Here is a 24782-nt window from a genome sequence, read left to right as displayed (position 1 = left end):
TCAATGCTTAACCCCAACAGTCGATATGCGTCACCAACCGTCGATTAGGTTTCTCTCATTATATTTTCTCTAAGCCCCGTCTTAGCCCCGCTGCATGATGTCAGTCAATGACATAAACTCCACAGCTGTCTCCTGGAACTGCACAGGCTTATGAAAACTGCTCATGTTACTTCCAAATGCTAGCAGTATTTGCGAAGTGCACCCCGCTCAGAGGAGCCGAACCATAAATGCCACATTTACTCACACAGAGCCGAGAACACTTTGCCGGTGCTGCTTGGTATTGGCTCACTGCATTTAGAGCTGTGATGGTGATAAAGTTTAAAAAAATTAATGAAAAGTTAAAACAGGCTTTAAAGGTAGCCACAGTCTGGCATTGATCTTCCTCTATAATGCATGTACAGTAGAGTAATTTAAGAAACATGCAGCCCATAAAAAAAAAACATTACTTTTAAGTTGCTTCAGATACTAATAAAATGTATTCCAGACTCATCATACAACTATAATTGAGACTTTTTGTTTCTTTTTCCGGACATTGAGATGCAGTTAACAGCTCAGCACAAAACTGAGACCTTGACTAAAGATTATTTTGTCAAACTTTTGAAGTTTAATATCTGGTCTGCAAGTTGCTTAAAAAATACAAAAGGTTTTCACTGCAGTCTCTAACTGACAGCAGCTGTTTGGTGTCATCACTTCAAATCACTAAGATTATAATCTATAACATCACTCTTCTTGACACTTTGTATGGCCTTCTGTGGTTTAAAGGCTGTTGCAAGATTCGTTTTTATGTAAATGACAAAAGAACTTACATCTTGCTTTTTTCTCCGTTCATGTGTTAACAGACGACTCCGGTTCTGATAAAACCAGACCTGGAGGAGCTGATGGAGCGGAGTCGGAGTTGGGCACTGATGGCATGTTGGACAAATTTGGTAAGAGCTCTGCTTGCTTGGCATGCTGTCAATGCTGCAGCGGTAAATTAATGGACCGTAATAGTGGTTTTGTATGTTTTATTTTACTTACTACAAATCACATGTACTTTCACAGCTGATTGCAAACTGTGGCTACCTTTGTTTATTTTAGTTTATAGCAGCAATGGAGTCATTTGAATCACTGAATGATTACATCCAGATTCTCCCCTGGTTACACTATTGTCATTTGGGCAGTTCAAATGCAGGTTTCTTTGAAAAATCACCATTTTTATATTCTGCCATGTTATTAAAGCTTTTACCAATATTAAAGGCATTGATGTTCACTGGGACAGAATGAGAAACTCAAGCTGTTTTATCAGTCAACTATTTGATTTTGAAGCCATAAGCCATGGGGCAGCTGTGTAGATCGGGTCGTCCACTTAGCAGAAGGTCTATGGTTCGATATCTGTCTCATCTAGCCAGCATTATGATTTTGAGCAAGATACTGAACTCTAAATTGCCCCTGAATGATGTGATAGAAATAGTGCTGTGTAGAAAAGATGTTTGTGTTTATCATTTATTATTTACCATAAAAAATCACTGGCTGTCTGGAGCAAAGGGAAAATTATATCTGAAAATGTAAAACATCGTTGTAATATCAAAAAAGGTCAGCAAAAGTGTTACATTCTGTGTATATGATTTATTTTTAAGGAAATTAAACTTGCAAAAACACTATTATGTTGCCTTAAAATTAAGTTTGACTGTAAGCTCAAGTCATGTATCCACTAAAAAAATTGAATAGGTGTCTCTTTTAACCCCCTAAAGTGCGTCCTCGCTTCACCCAGCCTGCCAAGATGAGGAAGAGGGTGATAGCGCGTCCTGTTGGCAGCTCAGTGAGACTCAAGTGCACGGCCAGCGGGAACCCTCGCCCGGACATCGTGTGGCTCAAGGACGACCGGCCGCTGACAGAGCAGGAGGTCGGCGAGGGCCGTCAGAAGAAGTGGACTCTGAGTCTGAGGAACTTGACGCCAGAGCAAAGCGGCAGATACACCTGCAGGGTCTCCAATCGGGCGGGGGAAATCAACGCCACGTATAAAGTTGAGGTCATACGTGAGTATCCCACAGAGAGGCTGAGCTGTACGCATACTAAACAAGCTCACCTGGAAATACTAGGGTTAACACATGAATGATGTAAAGCAAATTAACCTTAAGTGATAACTGCTGTTTGCATGGATCATTTTTATGCTCTTTTGTACAGGAAATTAAAACAGTGTAATCACTTTAATAGTTGGTCTGATTTTCGCAGAGGAAGAGCTGTAACCTTTAAAAAAATCTTCTCTCTGATCTACCTACCCCTGACGTCTGATTGTGATCAACAGGTCTTACTCGTATACTCGCAACATGATGAATGTGCTTGTGTAATCATGTATATGAGAAGCATATTGAGGAAGCCGGCTTGAGAGTGAGGGCTTGTGCCCCAATGTTTGCACAGGGAAGAGAGACATAGAGAGAGCGAGAGAGAGGCTGTTCAACTTAGGGACCCTCCACCCAATCTGGAGCCGATTAAAGCCCAGCTGTCTGCCAGACCCTCAGCCCCCCCCCTACTTCCCATGAGAAATGTGTGCTGTACAACCAGGAGCAAAGAAAGAGAGGAAACTAATCACACATACTTCTTGTGTTACATGTGGTATTCCTCCCTCTCTGTCAATTATGAATTCTAAGCTCGAGGCTAATAACGGTACAGACAACTCAGACCTCTTCTATCCACTTAGAGCTCTTCTGTCCTGGCTGCCATGTCAGAAGATGCCTGTGTGTCTGTGCTGACTGTTTTTCGTTGTGTTTGTGTGTGTCTCCGCAGAAAGGACAAACTCCAAGCCTGTTTTGACGGGCACTCACCCAGTCAACACGACCGTAGACTACGGAGGCACCACGTCCTTCCAGTGCAAAGTGCGGAGCGACGTTAAGCCGGTCATTCAGTGGCTCAAGCGCGTGGAGTCTAACGAGGAAAGCCGCTACAACTCAACCATTGAGGTGGGGGACCACCGATTCATGGTGCTGCCCACAGGGGAGGTCTGGTCGAGGCCCGACGGCTCCTACCTCAACAAGCTGCTCATTACCCGCGCCAAGGAGGAGGACGCTGGCATGTACATCTGCTTAGGCGCCAACACCATGGGCTACAGCTTCCGCAGCGCCTTCCTCACCGTGCTGCCAGGTGAGGCTCAGTGAATGTCTGCTCACCGTGTGTTACAAACATTCTGCAGAGCAACGAATCAGCAGCCTGGACAAGGATCTGTGTTGTTTGTATATTTAATGTGCCGTTTTATTTTTATTTCAACATGACATAACACAATCACATTACAGGATTGTAGAGTTTAAATGAACGAGAGATAAAAAAGAACAAATGGGGACAGATGACAACAAAGCAAAACTAACATCTGCTGTCATTTGTTATATATCAAAATGGGATAAAGTTTTTACTCTCAATTTTAACTGTCCCTCAAACTACTTTTTATCATCCTTTTTCTAGACTGAGGCCAGTTTAGTTTTTCTCATGTTTATGCTGAAGTAAATTAAATCCAACATATTTAATCAGTCAAGAAAAAATGCGTGTGTGTGCATTTTGGTGCATATCCAAATATAAAGCTTGATCCAGTGAATTTAAATGTGGTTTCATGAGGGGAGTGTTGGGCCTTGGCAGAGGAATGCATTCTACTTTCTACATTCTAGTTTTCACTGGTTTGACTTTTGCAAATATTGTGATTTTTTGCCTTTTTGTGTGAAGATTTTTTGTTTAACTTTAGATTTAATTTACAAAGTCCACTAAATAGTTGTCAACTTGTGTTGAAACTTTTTTTTTTGTCTACCTTTTTCTCAGACACAAAGCCTCCCATCACGCCTGTGTTCTCACCAGCCTCCAGCTCCCTACCCTGGCCTGTCATCATCGGCATACCTGCCGGAATAGTGTTCATCTTTGGCACAGTGCTGCTGTGGTTCTGTCAGAGCAGAAAACACTGTCCTTCTCCTCCCAGCGCTCCAGCTGCAGCCACACAGGTACTGCAGAGCTCCCATCGGCTGCCGTACAGAGAGCGTGACCGGGGCTGCGTGGCTCCTTCCTCCCACCCGGAGAAAGACTGCATGAGCTCCATGAACTACGAGGAGTACCTGGCACAGCAGCAACTCCTCCTCAGTCAGGGAGGAACGACACTCCCGCCCAAAATCTACCCTAAAATCTACACAGACATTCACACGCACACTCACTCCCATGTGGACGGGAAAGTACATCAGCATCAACACATTCATTTTCAGTGTTAGCCTCGGTGCCAAATCCTCCCCACTAACTGCTCTCAGAGGGAGATAGAGTTGTGTCATTCACCTGGCATCACTCGAATCCAAAACAAAAACGGACTCCTCTTATCGCTGGACATAGTTGGGAGAGTGTGCATGTGTGAGAAACAGTGGCCAGTGACACACCTCGCGTTTTTGCCTCCAAACTTCCACATTTGGTGCTTTTATTTTTTTTTACCTTCCGATTCTCACACCACTAAAAATCCATTAATCCTTGTTGTGCACTTAGTAGAAATAAAAAAACAAGGAAATGTTCAGCATGTGAGTTGAACTGCAGCTGAAAGCTCCTCCTCAGCAGTTGAATTTCATTTTTTCCTCCTACTTGAGGTCGCGTGGCTGAAAACGGAGGTTTTAACGTGGAGCGCGGAGGCTCTGTGCGTTGTTACTGGTGACAAAGATGAAATATGGTACTCAGAGATTTACGAAAGGGCTGGTTTTATGCTCCTACTCAGGTAGTCCTTTTGTTTTGTTTAAGATGCATAATGTTTGGAATGCTGACCACTATCCCTCGTATTACCTAGTTCCATCCCTCACCTCGCTACCATGTTGATACAGAGGAGGCTGGTAGGTCTTTTATAGCCTGTTTGTGGCCTGTAAACCTTGCCTGAGACTGCAAGGGATGGAAGAATCATGTTTTCACATCAAGTGAAATCGGTCATTATTACTTTTAACTTTTTTTTTTAGGTAGGTGCCCATCACTAGTCAGTAGCATGTTGAGATAAACCAGCAGTCTGCTGCTTTGACCGCCACCTTATCCACCCCGCAGTATATGAAGCTGTAGTCATTTATAATCGAATTGAGTCGTGAATATTTAATTTATTTTGCTAAAAAAAATGTATCAAAGGTTTATTTTTCAGAGTAAGGCATTTTACATATCTATGTAATGTTATTAAAGTATACTGTTGTTGTCTATAGAACATTTTGAGTACTTGTGTCACCCCAGTTTAATCACATTTAGTTCATGCTAAATATTTTAGGTATTTCTCTTTGTAATTGGTTATATTTGACAATCTTGTATGATGTACTCTGTTCAAGGCTCAAGAACTAAATCATCTGAACGTTTGATGGTTTGGTAGTTTGATTAAATGACCTGAAACAAACTTTAAACAAATGTTAATGATTTGTGTTCTTGTGGAGGACGTCCCTGTGAATGTTCTGCAAAGCCTGTGCTTGTAAACAAGGCGCTAAGGTCCTGGTGAATGACTTCGCTGACAGTTCCATTCCTAAAACTACAAGGCTGTTGATGTGCTGGTGCCCAGACGGGTCAGCTTTCCTCCTTTGAGCGGGCTGAAGTGTCTCCTGGGGGTGACGCAGAGGGCAGCCAGCAGAGGGACACAAGTTGCCGGGATGAATGAGTGAATAGATACAGAACAGACACAAGGGCAGTCTCACAGTCCCCCCTTTTTAGGTGAGTGATGGCCCCTGCAAGACTACACCATATGTCCAGCATCTTTCCCCCCCCTCCTCATTTAAGTGAATCCAGCCCCCCTCTGGTCCGCACCACCACCTCATTCAACTCCAATCTAGGTAGGATTTCCTTTCACCATTTAGAAGTGTATTGTCCTGCTGTGGGAGTGATGTGACAGGAGCCTGTGATTGCTCAGGAAAGAAGGGGAGCATTGTGTCAGGTGAGCTCTTGTTTTGTCGCAACCATCGCTGGATGGAGATGAGCTCCGGCTCCGGACAGAGAGGCGAGTGTATCATGTGTTTAAACTGGAAATCCTACACAGAACAAAACCCTTTTTCCCCCCCCTCCCTTCGCCATGTTTACTTCCACACTCACAATTTAAATCCAAAATCTAAATCAGTGGCTCCTAAATGCAATGCAAGTCATTAGCCTTCTGCTTTTCTTTGTTTCAAGAAAGGTCTGAGGTGATAATGACAATCAGTTGCAGCAGATTAGTTTTCAGCCCCACAGAAACTTTGGAACATCAGCACGGAGGTGAATTTTTTTGTCAACTGGCTTAAATTTAATATCCTTTGTAATAATTGGGGTTGTGGTTTGTGGGCTGAAAGGTTTGGGAACCTCTGAGCTATGGGACCAAATTCGAAATAATGTAACACTGCCCCCTAGTGTTTACAAACACATCATGCAGGAATTAAATCACCATCTTTATTAAAGTTTTTTTTACAGTATTTCTAAGAACATTTACAAGGACAAAACTCAAGAAAAGTTAAACGGACCAACAAAGAAAAACTGAAGAATTTAAGACAGTATTTACAAAACAAGCTCAACCCTTCTGAACTTTGGTGATGAGTTCATCACAAAGTTTGGTCAGCTCTTCAGCCTCCTTTTCCTGGAAAACAAAAAAAAAACAATGGGAAATTAGAGAAATTATGAGAATACTTCATTTTAGGTCTTTTTTACGAACGTGTTCATTCACCTTCTGGTCGAGGCTTTTCTCCAACGAATGAACCTTAAGCTGCTCCCGCCGCAGCTGAGCTTGTAGAGCCGACACCTCGGACTTGAACTTTGAGCGCACCTCAGCAATTTCTGCATTTGCACTGTGGATGAACAATAACAGTCAGCCACACTGCAAACCTTATATTTTTCCACTATTAAGACAGAAGAAGCTGGTTTCTTACAGGCCAATTTTCTCCTCAGCGTGAGCTTTAAGCGTCTGGTAGCGCTGCTCCTCCTTTTTGATCCTCACCAGATAGTCCTGCGCACAAGCTTTCAGAGTCTCTTCATTCTGGGGGGATGGCAAAGGAAACGATTTGTCATTCAAACTACCAACAGGTTTAGTGAAATCATGTAAAGTGTTGTTGCTTTCTAACCTTTTTGTAGCCCTCGATAACGTCTTTGTACTTCTCCAGCCTCTTGAAAAGCTCAGAGAACGATCTCTCCATCGCATTCAGGTCGCTGGACGTCTGCTCCTTCTCCAGCAGAGCCTCGTTCAGCTTCGCCTGGGCCACCTCTCTCTCCTTCTCTTGATCGGCTGAAGTAAGTCCGAAAAAAGATTTTTTAAATATGCCATTGCGTCTGCACTCCCACAGAGTTAAACATGGTAGAATTTATGTTGACTTACCCATAATTTTTGCAATCATGAGCTCAAATTCTGCAATTATTTTCCTAGAAAAAAACAAAAAAAATCAAATATATTGAAACGTTCATATCCGTTCATATCCATATACAAGTGATTAAATTAAAGCACAACTAACCTCATTTCTTGACCATCATCAATTACTTTTTTATATTTTGCGCTCCATTGCTCCTCTTTCTTCTTTGACTGAAAATAGAAAGTTTTTAATGAGAAATAGGTTTAATTTAATCGTATCGTCCATTTAAAACAGGTCCATTTCTAAAGTTTTAGAGAGGAAACTTATTTAAAAAAAGATATTTAAGAGTTTGATGTGAACTTTCAGTGATTAAAAAATGCCAGCATTCAAGTTTAACAATTGTAACTACAGTCTCCTTAAATGATGATAGAACATTGTTCTGCTTTAGAAACACTATTGTGCTGATTTTTACACCCATACCAGGAGCAGTTATTACTTCAATGCACTTGCTGTGGCTGAACCAAATAACTCTAAACTGCTCCAGGGATTGTTTGAAAAATGTTGAATTCTCATTCACCAAAACAAAATGACCTCAAATGGAAAAACTGTTTTCCGTGTTTGAAACGACTGCTGTTACTTGTCAGATCACCAAACTCAGTGAGCAGGACGTACCTCCAGCTGGACTTTGGCGATGGCTGCGTCCATGTCTTTCTGACTGTACTTCAGCACTTCGATAATGGCGTCCTCCGTGTTTGCGGGCTGTGGGAAAGCAGGGACGAGGCTCTCGAAGATTGGAGTCACCTACATGACAGATGCAGTGTAAACAAATCAGGTGAACAGAGGATGAAAGGAAACACCGAGTGCAGAAAACAGAGCGACAGACTCAGTAATTGGTTGCGGTTCAACAGCGACTTACTGGTGCTGCAGGATCAAACAGTTTGAAATCACAGTCCTGTGGCGCATTTGTTGCCTCTTTTTCTGCCATCTGTTGAGTTTCAAGTCTGAATTGGTGGAGAGAGAAAAACACATGTGTAGTGGTCTAAGTGGTTACATTTCAGACAAGTTTCATTTTGTCTGAAGCCAAACAAATTCAGCTCTAACATCTAGTGACAGCAGCAGCACTCAGTGAGTAAAAACAGAAGTACGTCATACCGCGAAGCAAAGGCCGCCGGACGGGGGACGTGGGTCTGACCGGCCTCAGGGGCGGCCGTGGGCTTCTTTGGACTCTCTCTCAGGAGCGGGTCGAATTTGAGATACAAGGATTGTTTCCTCAGTGCGGATTCCTTAAACTGTCGACAGAGATTTTAACATTTAATATCTTGTGACAGTGAAATGGTTTAGATATTTAACAAACATGATGCAAGGACTCACTCTGCTGGACCCAAACTGTTCAAGGTAGTCCATTTGTCCATCGAAATCATTGACTAAATATAAACACACAAGGACAAAGAATGAAGATTCTCACATCAAACTGAGGAGGGAGTATGTTGATCTTGTTTTTGAATGGGGGACGTTTACTTACACATTGTTCCAGGGACAAAGTTCTCATTGAATTCAAACATCGCAAGTTCTGACTTCTGCTCAGGTTGAAACTGTTCAGACGCTTCAGGAACACTCTGCGCAGTTTCCTTGTTTTGTTCAGGGGCAGACGTCTGTCATTCCACAATAACAAAGTATTTGTTGTGAATCAAAGAGTTAAATGGAAACATGTGTTTTAGGATTATATCAACGTCACTTCTCTTACCTGTGGGCTGGTCTTAGCAGCCGGGACACTGTCTCCAGCACTGCAAATGGAAAAACACAGTGAAATAAAAGCACAGTTGAAGTGAAGCATCCACTGCAAGTAGATACTTGGCACACTCTATAAAAAACTAAAAAACCTTAACATACCAGGCTGGTGAAACAGCTTCCTCCTCCACAGGCTTCTCCGTCTGCTCTGGAATGGCAGTTTCCGTAAGCACGGGGCTGGATTTCTTGCTGCACGTTGGAGAGTTGTTGATGCCTGTTTTTGTGCCAAAGGGGTTGAAGTTTGGGTCATCAAATTTGTCAAAGTCAAATGAGTAAGAGCTTTTGGGAACTGGAACTTCGGCCACGTCGCTGACATTGGGCTTCACTGAAGTTTCTTTTTTCGTTTTGACATCAGACACTGACTTTTCTTCTGTAGATTTTGCACCAGGTGGCCTTTTGCCAAACTTCTTGGGTGGCGGTTTCTTTTTGACCTCACTTCCATCGTCGAAATTGAACTCGAGTTTGATTGGGAGTTCCATTAGTGGGACAGCATCTGGCTGAGATTCAGCAGAGGGAGGCTTGGCGGGGTTAGTGGGTATTGGGATAACTGCAGCGATGGGTTTCACATCCGGCTGAGGAGGCAACTTTGGAGCCACCTCAGGAACATGGACGATATCTGCAGGTTGGTTTTCCTTCACCTGAGGCTCCTCGATGGGGGGGTGATTCTCTGGCAGTTTTTTCCCAAGGACAGGGGAATTCTGGATTTTAGCGCCACCGGTTTGGAAAGGATTCACATCATCAAGGTTGTCAAAATCAAAGCTATATGAACCTTTCGATGGCAGAGGGGCGTCTTCCACAAAGACGGCTAGTTTTTTGTCTTGAACAACATTTGGAGAAGTCTCAGCAGGTTGTTCTTCGGGCGTTGCAGTACACAAATCTTGTTCCTCAACTGCTGGGACCTTCGCCACTGTGACCACACTGCTCTCTGTGGAACTGATGTTGGCAGAGACATCCACCAGTGAATTTTCCACAGACGGAGCAAAGGGAAGTGTCTCATCTAAGACCATCTCCGTCTTGGTGGGCTCCTCCAAGATATCCTCTGGCTGTGTGTGCTGAGGCACATTTTGTTCTGCAGGAGAGTTTTCAACAGCAGACTTTGCAGGAGAGAGAACCATCTTATTGGACCCCTGGAATGGATTCATGGCATCCAGGTTGTCAAAATCCAGCTGATAGCCTCCTTTGCTCTGGATTGGCATTTCATCATCAGGATAAGACGACACTTCTGTGGAAGAGTCGAGGGGATTTGCTTTAATTCCAGAGCGTTCAGAGACATTCAAGTGAAATATCTTTGTCATTTTGGATAAATTACCTGGTTTGGGCTCATCAGGTTGCTCAGGGACCTCTTGTGCTGAAGGACTGTGAAAGCGAAACAGGATTTTTTAAAATTTACTTAAACTGAACCTTTATTTCACTGGATGCTTGTTTCAGTAAAAGAAATGTAACTTACTTTGTTTTATCTAAATTTAAAGTCTCCATTGCCTTTGTGCACTCATCCACACTGGGCATCTTCGCAGACTTGCTTGGAGATTGGACAATTCTCTTGGTCACAGGGTCTCTTCTTGGGGTCTGAAAACAAACCTGCACTCAAATAGCACAGGGGGTTTAGCTAATGTTAGCTGGATACAAAAATATCTACAGAAAGAAAGAACAGCAGAAAGAAAAATAGCAGTTTGATTTCCCAGTTATAACAGTGGATTTATTTCTCAGTAGATATTTTAACAGATTTATCTTGACTGATATGATTTATTAGAAGTGGGCGAAAAACAAGATGTGGTCAAACGTCCTATAGTCAGAGAATTAAACATGTCAAGCGTCTTGTGTTGAATTAACAGTAAAACAAATGTTAATATCACTTAGTTATTGTTTGTGAGTAATTGTTATTTTCTGCCTAAAATGATCAAATGTAACCGTAGCTGTACCTTCATCCCCTTCGGCACAGTCTTGCTGGGCAGGTTCTCCGTCTGTCGCAGGATGGACGGCCTCCCGGTCGGCTGATCCAGGTCAAATATGTCGGTAGTTGAGCTGTTGTGTTTTCCTCCAGGGTAGACCCCACGATTCTCATCATTCACCTCAATGGAACTCATCCTGTAAAGGCAGAGAGAGCAACTATCAGTTAAAGGGCTGGGATGACCAGGCGGCACTTTGAAGAGGGAGGGGTGGCGTCATCATGAGAGCTGCACCCAGTTGATAAGAAATGTTTGGTGTTGGCATTTTCTGATGTGTGAGAATGATCTTCACAGAAAAGAAGATGACACGTTAAGTCAACAGCAGAATCAAAACCAATGAGATTCCACCTACTTCTTGTGGTGAAGCTTGGTGCCGCGTGGCTACATCTTGTATTAATATAACACATTGTCCTTGTAAAAATAGGGAAAGTAAGGACATTAAATAAATATGCAAAACATAACCTGGATCCTTGAGGCTAAAGTTGTTCTGGTGGCTGATAGTATGTAGATATACGGGCAGCAGTGCAGATGTTGGTGGATAAAATGAAGTAACACAACATAGATGTGTAGAACAAACCCAAAGTGTGTATCAGATAGTGTTGCCATTACACAGTTTGTCCACCAGAGGGCACTCAGAACCCCCCCCCCCTTGAGGGCATCCAGTCCAGTTTCTGATCATTGTGTTGAGCTCAGAAATAAAACTGGTTTAAAGTAAAAGTCAAAATGAATAGTGGCAACTTGGCAACCGGAGCTGTCATAATTCATCACACCAACAAAACAATAGTTTGCTGCTTCTGTTACTGTGAATAATGAAGTTATTAATAATCATCTTCTCATCTTAATTTACTTATTGTCTTTCCTAGATACCTTTAGCTTGGTGTCCGGGTAATACTTGAATATTCAGAGGACCCAGGTTTGTATTATATTTGAACTATAAACTAATACAGACCATTAACTACGACATTCAGCTTAACTGGGATCTGAACAAATGAAGTACAGAGGAATAAGCATCCTAAAAGACTTAAACTTATATGACTTCAATGATAAGCTGTTAAGTCAGAAAATAGTATATATAGGATATTAAGAGCCTACAGAACCATGTATATTTATGTATGTGTACAAGTATATGAATATATGTACTCCAAATAAAAGAATACATTGAAGAATATACATATAAACAAGTGTATTGCTATGATATTCAAACATGTTTATGTCCAAGAGATCTGAGATAGAGAGATGATCTTTGTTTTCAAAAGTAATTTGCTCCAAATTCTGCTGCTGTTTGTGGTTTATGATCTCACACACACACACGTTGATTGAACGCATGATTCTTTTTTTTAAGAATGAGTGTCTCGTACGTTGATGTCAGCAACATGAGCTTTTGCCTAAGCTGAGCTCATCAGACTAACTTCTGGTAACAATGCTGGAGGCTGAGATCACGCTGACGAATCCTCTGACACATCCACACTGTTAATGAACGACATCTTTGTCTTTGTGGCGTCTCGTGACAATCTAACAAGCTAAGAATTCCGGTTAGGCTTCAGCTCACCGTTGGTTATGGCGCTCAGCAAAAAGAAATACACAAATACTCAACTGAGTTCAGTCAAAACTGTTCATCAGCAACGAGTAACTGCTCAGATTGATGGACAATGGGAAGGTTTAGATGTTTGTCACACAACCAGACACAGGCAAATGTAATATTAACACAATAAGCGGGAATTAACAGGCACAAAAGCTACATTTGCTAAGCTAACCGTTATTTAGGAGCTGACGTTACCATCGAGTTGACTTGCGGAGGAACACAAAAACTGTGGGTAACGTTTGGTTAACACACAACAATGTAAGAAAGTAGATCCTCGTCCTCCCTGTGTCATCGCTCGTTGTTCAGCACCTACCTGGAAAAACAGAACTAACGACGATCTCTGTCAGACCATGTAGCTTCAGACCGTGTAGCTTCAGACCGTGTAGCTTCAGACCGTGTAGCTTCAGACCGTGTAGCTTCAGACCATGTAGCTTCAGTCCGGGTGAGGAGGATCGACCCTTTGGAAACCCTCTCGTCTTCTCTGGGACACAACCGTTTGAATTTAAAAGTCTGAAAACAAACCAATGAAATCGCGGGAAGCGTTCAAAGCGAACACACTTCCTGGTTGAGCAGCCAATCGCGCTTCAGAGCGGATGTGGTCTAATGTACGGCTGCGCACCACGGACCAGCTCCAGAGATGTACAAAACGCAAGATAGTTATCACAGATAAAAACTGTGGAAACAGCGATCAAACGCAACACATGCAGCAGTTTGTTATCATTAACATCTATGTGACATAATGTGTGTGATTTGTACAGGTTTCAATGACACCAAAGACTTGAGCGACTAAACAATACACACATAGAACAACTTGTGGACCGCTGTAAGGACTTGTGTGTGGGGAAAAAAAAGTGGCTTCCGGGCACTGACAGCGAACTGGGAAGTGAACAGACACTTATCTCACAGCTTTTGACACCACACACTCGATTCAATATCTATTCAGTTAAGGATACTTCATTGTACAATACTAATTCTGCATGGATGTTAAAGAAATTCTCAGAGAACTACAGCTGTGAACTGAACATGGAAACATCTCACTTGCATTATTAAAAATATGAATGTAGACCTGTCATGATAACAAATAGTGATGGGAGATATGTTTAATTGATTAATTAATAATTGTGATGAATTATATTATTGTCATAATTTTGCAACCATTTCATAACACTGATATAATGATAATGAATAATAATAATAATAATAATAATAATAATAATCATTATAAAGAGCAATTAAGTTTGAATTCTTAAGAGTACACATTGCCTGTCCCTGCCTACGTCTAGATCTGGGCCCCGGGAATCAGTGGAAATAGAAATCGTTCCTCTTCTCCTGGTGTTTTGTGGCAGCTGGCAAACAACTTTATAGGTCTTAATCTCTAATCGCTGGCTATTCTAGCATTTATTAGCGTTAGGAGTCTATTTGGGCCCCAAGCAACAATTCCCATGGAGCCCCTCAAACAAGGGTAGGAAGTGTAAAACATTTTAATTTCAAATTTTTTGTCGATGGCAACACTATGAGACACTGCTGTGGAGTAAAGTTTGTCAGCCCTCAGGGGCCCGGTCATGGCCTGGGGCCCCAAGCAGTTGCCTGCCTCAACTGTTCACAAGAAGCACCTCTGCCTATAATAAACATTTCTAATACGTCCTGTCCTTTCCGAAAGAAACAATAGCAATACAACTTTACATCCTACATGACCCACGGAGCATGAATGTTTCCAGATTAAAGATAAATTCTATGTTTAGGCCAGCATAGACATTACATGGACGCTACCTCTTCCGTACCGGTAGGCGGCGGTATTCGCTCTTCACTTTGGTCATTAAAAACCTAAGAAGAAGAACCATTAGCAGACCTGCCCGCCAATTTTGAAGGATGTAAACAGAGGTCCGTCTTCTCTCCGACCTGATATGAAGACAGTTCATCCTGTTACATAACGGCGAATAATTGACATGTCAGCGATGAACACCGGTGGAAAAGGTGAGCGCAACAAATGCGCACTGGTTCCGTTTGGGAACTTACGCTGCGGTCGTTTTATCGAGCCACGTCTCAGCTAACTTCAGCTAGTACGTGTGTATCCGCAGGTTGAAGCAGACGTTTAAGATCTTTATTTTTCTGTTCACAGGATCGGGCGATTCATCCCAGCTTGTTGCCAGGTAACGAGTCTTCATCACGATGTTTCATCCGAATGCTCAGAGTCGATTAAACTACGTTGTTGACATGAGAGATAATAACGGGAGCTGTAGTTCCACATACAGTGTTCCGTATGATCCTAGGTCACGGTGAATACTGTACATTTACAATAAGCCACAGTGTTTGCTTGACTTATAAACTAATTTCGAGTTTGAATATTCTGTGTACTGTTTTGACTGAGGAGAAAGAAGATCTAGATATCTGTATACTCAATATATAGATAGATATAGAGCTGTATTCTCGATAGATATAAATATATAGATCTGTATTCCCCATAGATAGATAGATCTGTACTCTCTATTGATAGAGAGATATAGATCTGTATACTCAATAGAAAGATAGATAGATCTGTATCCTCCATAGATAGATAGATAGATCTGTATACTCCATAGACAGACAGATAGATATAGATCTGTACTGTCCATAGATAGATCTGTATACTCCATAGACAGACAGACAGACAGACAGATAGATGTAGATCTGTACAGTCCATAGATAGATAGATACTTTATTGATCCCAAGGGAATTTAGAAATGTACACTTTAACACAGCCACAATAGATGAACCTTTTCATGTCCACTCAACATCACTAAATCTGTTTTTACATTGCATAGGTGTTAATGTTACTCTCTGGTGTTTACAGCGGTGACAGCGATTCTATCAAAGTTTTCGTGCGAGTGCGACCTCTGACCCAGGGCACTGGACTGACCACAGATGGAGATCAGAGTCTGTGTCTCACCGTCACCTCACCCAACACCATCCGTCTGCTCTCCAAACCAGAGCCGAGAACCTTCACCTATGACCATGTGGCTGATATGGACACATCTCAGGTAGGGAGCATGAGTTCCATCTTCAACACATGGGTTAAACTAGCTTGGGTGATTGATAGTAACCTGATTTGTCTGTGTCTGATATAGCCTGCATGACTCTGAAAAGTTAATTGTGGTGTGTATATGTGTGAACTGATCTGTCATTCTTCTTCTACAGGACTCTGTATTCTCCAGTGTGGCTAAGAATATTGTTGAGTCTTGCACAAATGGATACAATGGCACTATATTTGCCTAGTAAGTGTTCTTTGTTTATATTTTACAGTATAAAATGGGGAACATTTTTTGGCACAACCTCTCTGTGTTGTGCTTGATGTGTGGCATCCATTAATTTTCTCATATTCCTCTCTTGTTTCTGCAGTGGGCAAACCGGCTCAGGGAAAACATTCACCATGCTTGGTGAGAATTATTTACATTGTGTACATCATTACATATTCTTTAACTTTTAAGCATACGCATAGTTGATGTGACCCTCCTTTTTCAATCTCTTGGTCCAGGACCCTCTGAGTTGGACAACTTCACAGATGAACACCGCGGGGTTATTCCTCGAAGTTTTGAGTACCTGTTTTTTCTCATAAACCGAGAAGCGGAACGGGTAAGCAGTAACATTCTATTATAGCAAATGTATTTTTTAACTCTTTTGTTGATTTGTTTTTCTCTCTCCCAAAAGCCTGCCCAGTCTAAGAGTTTCCTTTGCAAATGTTCATTTATTGAGATATACAATGAACAAATTTACGACCTCCTGGACACAGCGTCAGCCAGTCTTTTCCTGAGGGAGAATATTAAGAAAGGTGTGTTTGTTGAGGGAGCTGTGGAGAAGTTTGTCAACTCAGCCGCTGAAGCTTACCAGGTAGGTATTACTGACCTGTTGTGGTGATGCAACAATTGATTCCTATGCACCTTGTATCCAGCTTAACTATCTTACTCTTTCGACATTTGCTGTACAAAGTGTGTGGAGCCGCAATAAAAGTTGTTTTTAAAATCACAGGTTCTGTCTATGGGCTGGCGTAATCGACGAGTGGCCTCCACCTCTATGAACCGCGAGTCTTCTAGATCTCACGCTGTGTTTACCATGACTTTGGAGTCCAAAGAGTCCATCAATGAGGTGGTGAACATCCGAATGTCTCAGCTGAACCTGGTGGATCTGGCAGGATCCGAGAGGCAGAAAGATACACACACAGAAGGCTCCAGACTCAAGGTGATGCTTCACACCTGAATGCTCTCATACTGATGTATTAGATGTATGGTTTCTGTTGTTGCTAACAGCTTGTAGCTGCTGCACTTCTTTTCTTTCAGGAGGCCAGCAGTATCAATCGTTCCCTCATGTGTCTTGGTCAGGTGATCATGGCACTGGTGGACGTGTCCAATGGGAAGAACCGCCACATCTGCTACAGGGACTCTAAACTCACCTTCTTGCTCAGAGTAAGTTTCTGTTTATGCAAAAAACATTTTTATGTTTTTACAGTGAGAACAAACAGTAGTAATACATTTTGTGCACATGACATTTTAATATTGAATTTTCTCATTAATTTATATACTTTTTGTTTTGGTCGAATATAACCCTTAGTAGTAATAAATTCATTCATCTAGTGCACTGTAACAATTGTATTACTCCTGTTATTGCAGGACTCTCTTGGAGGAAATGCAAAGACTTACATCATAGCCAATGTCCACCCTGGCTCAAAGTGTTTTGGAGAAACATTGTCGACCTTGCAGTTTGCTCAGAGGGCAAAGCTGATCAAGAACAAGGTCTCATACTGTTTTAATACAAAGTAGACAACAAATTTGTTGTAATTTCATAACTAGATCACTTTATTGTCTTATCCTCATGACAAATTATCTTTGCTTTCCCAGGCGATCATCAATGAAGATACACAGGGAAATGTGAAGCAGTTACAGGCAGAGGTGAAGAAGCTCAAGGAGCAGCTTTCACAGGCACTTGCTTCTCAGGGTATCGACTATGGGAGAGATATCGCACCAGGAGGACCTGAACTCCCCATGGGTAACAACAATAAAGTGTATTATGTTTAAATAATATAATTTTCTTTTCTTTTTAACAATTTCTTTTTAACAATTTCCCTCACCAGCCCCTTCCTTTGACATTCAACATGACTTCTCATATAAAGCAAAGTTTATGGCTGCTGTTAATCTGTGGAGGAAGCTAGAAGTCGAGAAGACGGTATGGGAATTGTTTCATTGCTCTTAAATTGTTGTGAGGGAGAAAATGTTGATGCAGGAGAACTTATAGAAATGTTTGACTGCACTCAGATGCTGCTCCAGAAGGTGGCTCAGCTCGAGGAGGCCTGGACACAAAAAGACAAGTTCATCCATTCTAGCCGAATGATCGTCAGGTTTCGGGAAGACCACATCTCTCGCCTTGAGAAAAAGTTGAAGGCAGGACAAAACCTCCTGTCAGAGAAGGAGTCTCAGGCTCAGATTGACCAGCTGAAAGAAGAGATTAAGATCTTGAGAGATCAGGTAAAAAATAAAGTGATGCCCTTTGAACACACTGAATCACTGATGATGACTACATCTGATTACTGTGTGCATAATATGTATACATTAGGGAGTAAGGAGGAAGATAAAATGCCAAAACATCCTGAGTTGAATTCATTTCTTTGAATCACTCCATTATTCAGCAGAATATGACTAAATTTGTATTAGTTAATTGTATATTTTTTTCTGCTAACATCCACTTAGCTCACCAATTGTAAAGTCCAGGATCTACTGTTGTATCTGTTTACCACCTTTTTTATCATGTACACATTGCTGCTGTTTAAGGTTGATCATCACCCAAAGATGACTCGATATGCAGCCGAGAACTTCAGCCTCAGAGAGGAGAACCGGCACCTGCGTTCTCTTGAATCAGTGGTGAAAGCTGAAGATGTTGTAGCCCAAGTTTCTGCTGAAGTGGAAGAGGCCTTCCAGACAGCCATGGAGTCAGAAAGAGCCACAGAGAGTATGATAATTATCATGAGAAAACTAAGAAAAATCTTCTATATCCAGATATATGTCAATAATCTCATATTTCTCAACAGCTCCAGCAGCCTCCTCAACTCCTGTGGCTGCAGACAGTGTTTCAACATCTACGATTGAGAAGCTAAAGGCCCAACTGCTTCAGAAACAGTCCGACCTCCAATCTGCGCTTCAGGCATTTGAGGAGTACAGAGAAGTCACCAAGTAAGGAGGACATTTAAATTCACATGAATCTTATCCAAAAAAAGCTCAGCAGATGTTGAGAGACAAGCTTTGAAATTTAGCATAATTAAATTAAATCCATGAACAGGACCACCTTTGAAAACTCCCAGTGTTCTCTACAAGCACAGCGTACGTCACATGGACACATATTTTAGTCAGTAACTGTTTGTAGGAATTTATACAGTTTCTTTTAATTTGAAAAGTTAAACCCACTTCCATTCTGGCTTTTTAATTTGGCAAAACAATGTCCTACCCTGTTTCTTATATTTGATGGTGTCACAAATTCCTCCTGAATCCACTATTTGTATTTGTTTAATAATATTGCTCAGCTCGGATTTCTAGTTTCAGAAAGAAGCTGTTAGTACAACTAGAATATGATATGTTTCATTCAAAGGTGGATTTGTTTTGTTATCTTAACTAAAGGTGCCATTTTTCCTGCAATGCTTTTATGGGCACATAGAGTACATTTTGCAGACCTTAATGTGGCTTTTGGATGGTGCTCTGTGTTCTAGGAAACAGATGTCTCAGCTAGAATCTGAAAAAAGATACCTGGACAAGTCCAACAGGCATTTGGAAAATATTTTGGAAGCCACAAACGCTTACAAAAAACAGGAGGTCTCTGAGCTGAACAGAATTCACGTTGAAACTATAAAGGTAAGGAGATTCTTTCAGTTAGCTGTGAGACACATTTTTAACCTCATCTGAAATCTGACAAAAGTCATTATTTTATCTTAAAAAATATCTGTTATTCTAGATTCTCACCACGCCTACTAAAGCGTACAACTTGCGGACCCGTTTCGTGCCTCTGTCCAGTCCGGACCATCTGAATGGGACAGACAAGAATGCAGAAGACATTTGGGAAGAGCAGCCTCCATCAGATATGACCGAGATGGCCTTGACTGAGGAACTGCGCCAAGTGCAAGTAAATAAACGTTTGAGCTCAGAGCCATACCTCGAACCTGTGTACTACCGTGCATATTTCAACTCTGCACACTGTCACGCTAATCTACTGTCTCATCAGGAACAAACCAGTCGTGTCCAATCTCATCTGAATGAGGAGGAACTAAAGAACAGCAAGCTGTTGCAGCAAATTGCAAAACTTGAAGAGCAGATTACTGTGAAATCACAAGAGTCTGACCAGAAGGATGAGGTAGATCATCACCTCATGTTCTTTATTTACAGTTACATGTTTTTATTTGATGTGTAGAAGTCTGGAAAAACTTTTCCACACAAACCATTTTGACTTCCTAATTTTTCTTTTCACGTTATGCAGCAACTTTCTGCAGAGAGAGTGAACAGGAACAGAGATCAGCTCAGCCTGCAAGAAACTATTAGTGAGCTCCAACAAAGCCTTCAGTCTGAACAGCAAGCCTCAGACGGTGAGGTTCTGACGCGTGATCATTTTTTAGCTTGTCTTGATTTTTGCTGTCATCAAACCTGGACATTTCTGTCATTTGTGGAAGAGTACCACGGTGACTATTTTCCTTTCTTCCCTTTCAGTTCTGAGGAGTGAGATCCGAGATCTACGCCTGGTGCTGCAGTCGTCCGATAAGGAGCTGGCTGCTGTAAGGGACAAGTTAAGAGACGACCAGAGCGAGCAGCAGAGAGAGATGAGCCAGCTCTCCAGCAGTCTGATCAGCACTCAGCTCCAACTTGACAAAGTCCAGTAAGCAGAAGTTTAATACATGCAGTGTGTTGTGATTATTCTTGATCTAATGTGTTTTAAGTGTCTACAATGACTATCTACATTCCAGGCTGGAGTGGGAGCAGCTTCTGGAGCAGCATCGGACTCTGCAGGATTCATTTGACCAGATTCAAGCTGAGACGAAGTTTGAGGCTGATCAGTCAAGACAGCAGCTGCAGGACAGACTGCAGGAGATTGACAAACTGAAAGCACAGCTCATGGTCAGTGAACTCACAGACTCAGCAATAGACTTGTTTATCCTAGAATGTAGGCTGTGATGTCCTAACTGTCTATTCTTTTTATTCTAGGAATTGAATAGTTCTCTGCAAAACGAGCAAGAGCACACAAGCACCCTGATCTCACAGTTAAGAGAAAACAAAGAAAGTACATCAAAGTAAGATTTGCACAGACTACATGTTGGGAGTGTTTACTTTTTATGAATTGTTTGCTATAGTTTTGATATAGTTCTTATATTAACATGCCCGACTTTGGTGTTTGCCTTCAGAGAACTTACTGAAACTGTGGAGCAGAACACACAGCTCAGAAAACAAGTCGTGGACCTAACGGCACAAAACCAACGACAGGTCAGTTTGAAGAACAGTGTGCTTGTGTGAAAATGGTAATTGGCTAGAACAATAATTTGAAGCTCAGCATCTAAATCTGTTCATCTCATTTTTGTTTGAAGGCAGCAAAACTTGTCGATCTTGAGAAAAATCTGACCTCTACCAGTGAAATCATAAAAGGCTTGGAGCAAAAGATTAAACAGGATAAAGTAAGTCTAAGTCAATGATTCTCTCATTTTTTGTATTCCTCTGAATTTACTTCCATATCCGTATATTTGCTGCTCCTTCACAGGACGTTGTTCTAGATCTGATTAATCAAACCAGAGACCACCGCATTGAGCTGAGCCAGAAGGACCAGACCATTACCCACCTGTCTGAAGATGTCACAGACATCACAGTAATTTACTCTTCTACATATTTGACCCTTGATTTGTCTTAAATAACTTGATGACATACCACATGTTCACATACCACATATTCACATAATGTTTAAATCAGTTCGGGAATGTTTTTAAATTCTGTTGTTCTTCCTCTTCCAGGCTAAGTACAATGCTGCCTGCCTTGAAAGGGAGGATGTGAAGGAACAAAACTCTAAGATGCAAACAGAAATGTGTGACATGAAAGAAACGTTAGACAGAAGTCTGGCATCCAACAAGATAGAGGTATGTTCCGTCATATTAAACAACTCTGTTCACACATGGGTTTTCATAGATTTTAGAAGGTAATTGTCATTATGACTCTTGTGCACAACAAAACCTAATAAAGCTACAATGCGCATGATTTTGTCTTGATGTCTGTCCACAGGTTGAGGTTTTGCAGGAGGAGGTTACTTATGCCACTGAGGAGGTTGAAAGACTCACTAAGGTCTTAGATGATCAGAACAGCCTCCTCCAAGCATCTCAAGAGCAAACCGCGCAGAAAGATGTCATGATACAGAATCTGCAGCAGAAGGTTAGCCTTAATTGTCTCAATGCAGAACAAATGCCCAGAATAATCGAGGTAAATCCTAAGGATGATTTCTCATTAAAATTACTAATAAGATACATTCTCCTTTTGAACCAGGTGCAACAACAGCAAGAAGTTGTTGAGAAAACAATCAGAAATGGAAGTTTCAAACCCTTTGTTGAGACGACAGTCACACCTAAATCATTACCTCGGGTAAAACCTGTTTATTTTACTTATTGTTCAAATATGACTGAACGTCTGCCTTTGCATCTGTCTTAATTGATTTTTTTAGTTTGCAGCATCAAGTGTTTATGTCTTGTTTTTCTCTGCCTCTAAAGATGCCTCACACTCCAGGCAGCTTCAGCAGGGATCTGAACCAGGTGCTCGAGAATCAGGAGAGGGAGCTGGAGAATCGACGCTCCTCCATGATGACCATGGAGATTCTCTTAGCAGAGCTGAATGCTGAGAGAGCTGCCAAGAATGAAGAGATCCAAAGGCTGAAGGTGATGTAGCCATTCAAATGTAGATGGAAATGTTTATAGCAGACTCTAGTGTATTTGTTTTCTATTTTAGCCAAATTCCGTACATTACAGTTCATTTGAATTCCATAAAGTTTTGAATTGAATCACTACATTAAATTGCTATGGGTCTGTTTTTTAGTGCATGCAATAGTTTTAATGGTGTTAATGTCTGTGATTACATCAATAATCATTTATAATCTATATTGACTGTTTTTAGACGCAGCTCACTGAGAAAGAGATGGTCCGGATGGAAATCCAGGCCTTGCTTGACAAGTTTTATACCAAGCAGAGTCAGCTGACACACAATGGAAATGATCAGTTCAGTTTATTCATCCTGTTTTTCAGACATCTATTACACCTTAAATGCATCAGATCACCAGTTGTTGTTGTCACAAGGAAAATTAATGTGTTTTTTCCGTATTTGTAGTGAGGACCTTAATGATGCCATTAAACAGTCTATTCATAAAGAGCTGCAGGAGGAGCGAGCTGAGAAGGTTTGCATCTGTCTTCCTGCTTATTTTAATCTTTTTTTTTCCTGAATGAACAGTTAATTCAATGTGTCCCTCTGTCTTATTGATTAACAGAGACACATATTGCAGACGCTGACTAATACTCAAAAAAAGTAAGTCCATGTGTGGAGGGGTTAAGTATAGTAGGTTAAAACATTTTTGTAACTGTATGTTAATCTTATCCTTCATTCATTCTTAATGATCGATAACCATCTTTTCTGTTCATGTTGTGGAACAGACTGCAGGCGCAGGAGTCCATGTTGGCTCAGTCTCAGACCTGCGTACAGGAGCTGACCTCTGAGCTGAGGAATCGTTGTTTAGAGCTGAGAGAGCTGAGCCAGCGGATACAGGACGACGAGAAACTTTTACAGGTGGGACTGGATTTTTCTCCACTTGTGTTGAGTTGATGGTACAACATTTTAATCTTGAGCTAAATACAGTATGTTTATTCACTTCAACCAAAAATAAAAATGTACTGACAGATGTGTTCAGGGGAAGAAGGCAGTCAAAAGGCAAACACTACTCATTTATTCAGCTGTTATTTAAATGTATCATTTCATGATTCAATGTTTCAGCGTGTCTGATGACAGGTTACTTCTTACTTATCATTTAAGATTTCAAATTGCTTAAATATCAATGAATTGGAAAGACAAGAGCAAACACAAGGTCATCTGGCCCTGTCAGGGTTTTTTTTAAATTTCAGTTAAGATTTGACAACATATGGAGAGGAAACCCTATATTTAAAAATATATATATATTGATTTGTATAAGACCAAAATAAATTAAAAGACCAGGAGACACTTTAATTTGAGCAGTGTGACATTCACATTAAAAATGACTGGGCTTGTTTACACTAAGGTTTCATAACAACAGCCAAACAAACAGGCAACGTTATCTGACTTTACTGATCATATGTTCTTTGTTACAGGAGAATGAGCTTCTCCGTAAGCAGAACGTGAAGCTGTCGGAGGAGAATGGAAAACTTGTTGGACATAAGAACCACAAACAGAGGATTGAATATCTGGTGAAGCTAAAAAAGGACAACACGAAACTTCAAGAGGTAACTAACTTTTCTCTCGTTAAAGGATGTTTCTCTGTGGTCATTTTAAAACTGTTCATTCATCACAACAATCAATTTTTTTTTGTTTTAAAGGAAAACGAAAGGCTCCGAACAGAGAATAGCTTGATGCGAGAAAGCGGATGTCCACCGCCGGAGATCTTGCAAATACCTCATCTCTGAGAGTTTGAACAGAGGTGAACCTGACAGAATCAAAAGTGGTTTTCTTTTTAAAATGCTATTTTCCCTTTTTTTTTTTTTAACTCTTCAATATATTAATGGTTTTAAGTACAAAGACATTGTGATTCGTGATTTTTATAATCTTGTTTTTTTCATTCAGGAAAAGTGTTCAGGTTATTACATCTCTTACCTCTTTTGCCTCGAGGCACATTCTACCTTTTTCACTTTTCTTGGTCTTCTTGGGCTGCTTAGGATGAACTCCCCATTGTTCACAGACTACATTGGAACAGAAACAATGCAGAATTACACCTCAATGTGAAAACTGGACATTTTACATGTTCAGAATATTTTTGGTGCTTATTTCTTATTTCTGATGCTGTGACTGTGATGTTTGTGAAGTTGTATCCACTGTTTAATGTTTTCATGTACTTTTCCATCATACTGAGCCATAGAGCTAATGTCTTTGAACATACTGTAATTAAAATATTTTTCTATCTAGAAGCTTCAATTTGTCACATCTTATTTATTTGAAAATCCTGAACAGT

The 24782-nt window shown here is 41.1% G+C and overlaps 3 protein-coding genes across 3 annotated transcripts in view; 2 read left to right on the top strand and 1 right to left on the bottom strand.

Moving 5' to 3' along the window:
• LOC109627763 (fibroblast growth factor receptor-like 1) overlaps window positions 1–5350 on the top strand; it is a 29254-nt gene extending 23904 nt beyond the window's left edge. The window contains exons 4-7 of the mRNA XM_020084530.2: window positions 840–926; window positions 1731–2015; window positions 2764–3117; window positions 3781–5350. Coding sequence (XP_019940089.2) covers window positions 840–926; window positions 1731–2015; window positions 2764–3117; window positions 3781–4217 — 1163 coding nt within the window. The 3' untranslated portion in view covers window positions 4218–5350. The remainder of the gene's footprint in view (window positions 1–839; window positions 927–1730; window positions 2016–2763; window positions 3118–3780) is intronic.
• Window positions 5351–6349: 999 nt separating this feature from the next.
• On the bottom strand, window positions 6350–13075 carry tacc3 (transforming, acidic coiled-coil containing protein 3). Its single transcript, XM_069535825.1, has 17 exons — window positions 12880–13075; window positions 10958–11123; window positions 10486–10616; window positions 10348–10394; window positions 9141–10260; window positions 8995–9034; window positions 8773–8902; window positions 8622–8674; window positions 8403–8539; window positions 8167–8251; window positions 7923–8051; window positions 7413–7480; window positions 7280–7323; window positions 7029–7189; window positions 6837–6943; window positions 6635–6755; window positions 6350–6547 (listed from the first exon to the last, which is right to left on the bottom strand). The coding sequence occupies exons 2-17, from the start codon at window positions 11120–11122 to the stop codon at window positions 6482–6484; spliced, it is 2604 nt and encodes an 867-aa protein (XP_069391926.1). The 5' UTR covers window position 11123; window positions 12880–13075; the 3' UTR covers window positions 6350–6481.
• A 1307-nt stretch (window positions 13076–14382) lies between these two features.
• On the top strand, window positions 14383–24738 carry kif15 (kinesin family member 15). The gene is made up of 35 exons (XM_020085223.2): window positions 14383–14540; window positions 14686–14716; window positions 15397–15583; window positions 15741–15817; window positions 15942–15979; window positions 16078–16175; window positions 16251–16430; window positions 16569–16778; window positions 16877–17002; window positions 17207–17329; window positions 17435–17582; window positions 17668–17759; window positions 17849–18058; window positions 18362–18539; window positions 18619–18760; window positions 19291–19432; window positions 19533–19700; window positions 19800–19928; window positions 20052–20157; window positions 20279–20444; window positions 20533–20683; window positions 20771–20856; window positions 20968–21046; window positions 21148–21234; window positions 21318–21422; window positions 21565–21687; window positions 21830–21976; window positions 22088–22183; window positions 22309–22473; window positions 22709–22809; window positions 22919–22985; window positions 23076–23113; window positions 23239–23371; window positions 23929–24060; window positions 24154–24738. Exons 1-35 carry the CDS (start codon window positions 14513–14515, stop codon window positions 24238–24240), a joined length of 4176 nt encoding a protein of 1391 aa, XP_019940782.2. The 5' UTR covers window positions 14383–14512; the 3' UTR covers window positions 24241–24738.
• The last annotated feature ends 44 nt before the right edge of the window (window positions 24739–24782 follow it).

Source organism: Paralichthys olivaceus, chromosome 12 (genome assembly GCF_024713975.1).
Source record: "Paralichthys olivaceus isolate ysfri-2021 chromosome 12, ASM2471397v2, whole genome shotgun sequence".
Lineage (NCBI taxonomy): Eukaryota > Metazoa > Chordata > Actinopteri > Pleuronectiformes > Paralichthyidae > Paralichthys > Paralichthys olivaceus.
Note: the sequence above shows the minus strand (reverse complement) of the source record. Positions and strands in the feature narration are given on the sequence as shown.

Coding starts and splice junctions, on each gene's coding strand:
- tacc3 (XM_069535825.1), bottom strand. CDS start 11,122: ATGAGTTCCATTGAGGTGAATGATGAGAATCGTGGGGTCTACCCTGGA. Junction 8,903..8,994: donor CTGCTAAGACCAGCCCACAG/GTAAGAGAAGTG, acceptor GTGGAATGACAG/ACGTCTGCCCCTGAACAAAA. Junction 7,190..7,279: donor CATGATTGCAAAAATTATGG/GTAAGTCAACAT, acceptor GACTTACTTCAG/CCGATCAAGAGAAGGAGAGA.
- kif15 (XM_020085223.2), top strand. CDS start 14,513: ATGTCAGCGATGAACACCGGTGGAAAAG. Junction 14,717..15,396: donor TCATCCCAGCTTGTTGCCAG/GTAACGAGTCTT, acceptor TGGTGTTTACAG/CGGTGACAGCGATTCTATCA. Junction 15,980..16,077: donor GAAAACATTCACCATGCTTG/GTGAGAATTATT, acceptor CTCTTGGTCCAG/GACCCTCTGAGTTGGACAAC.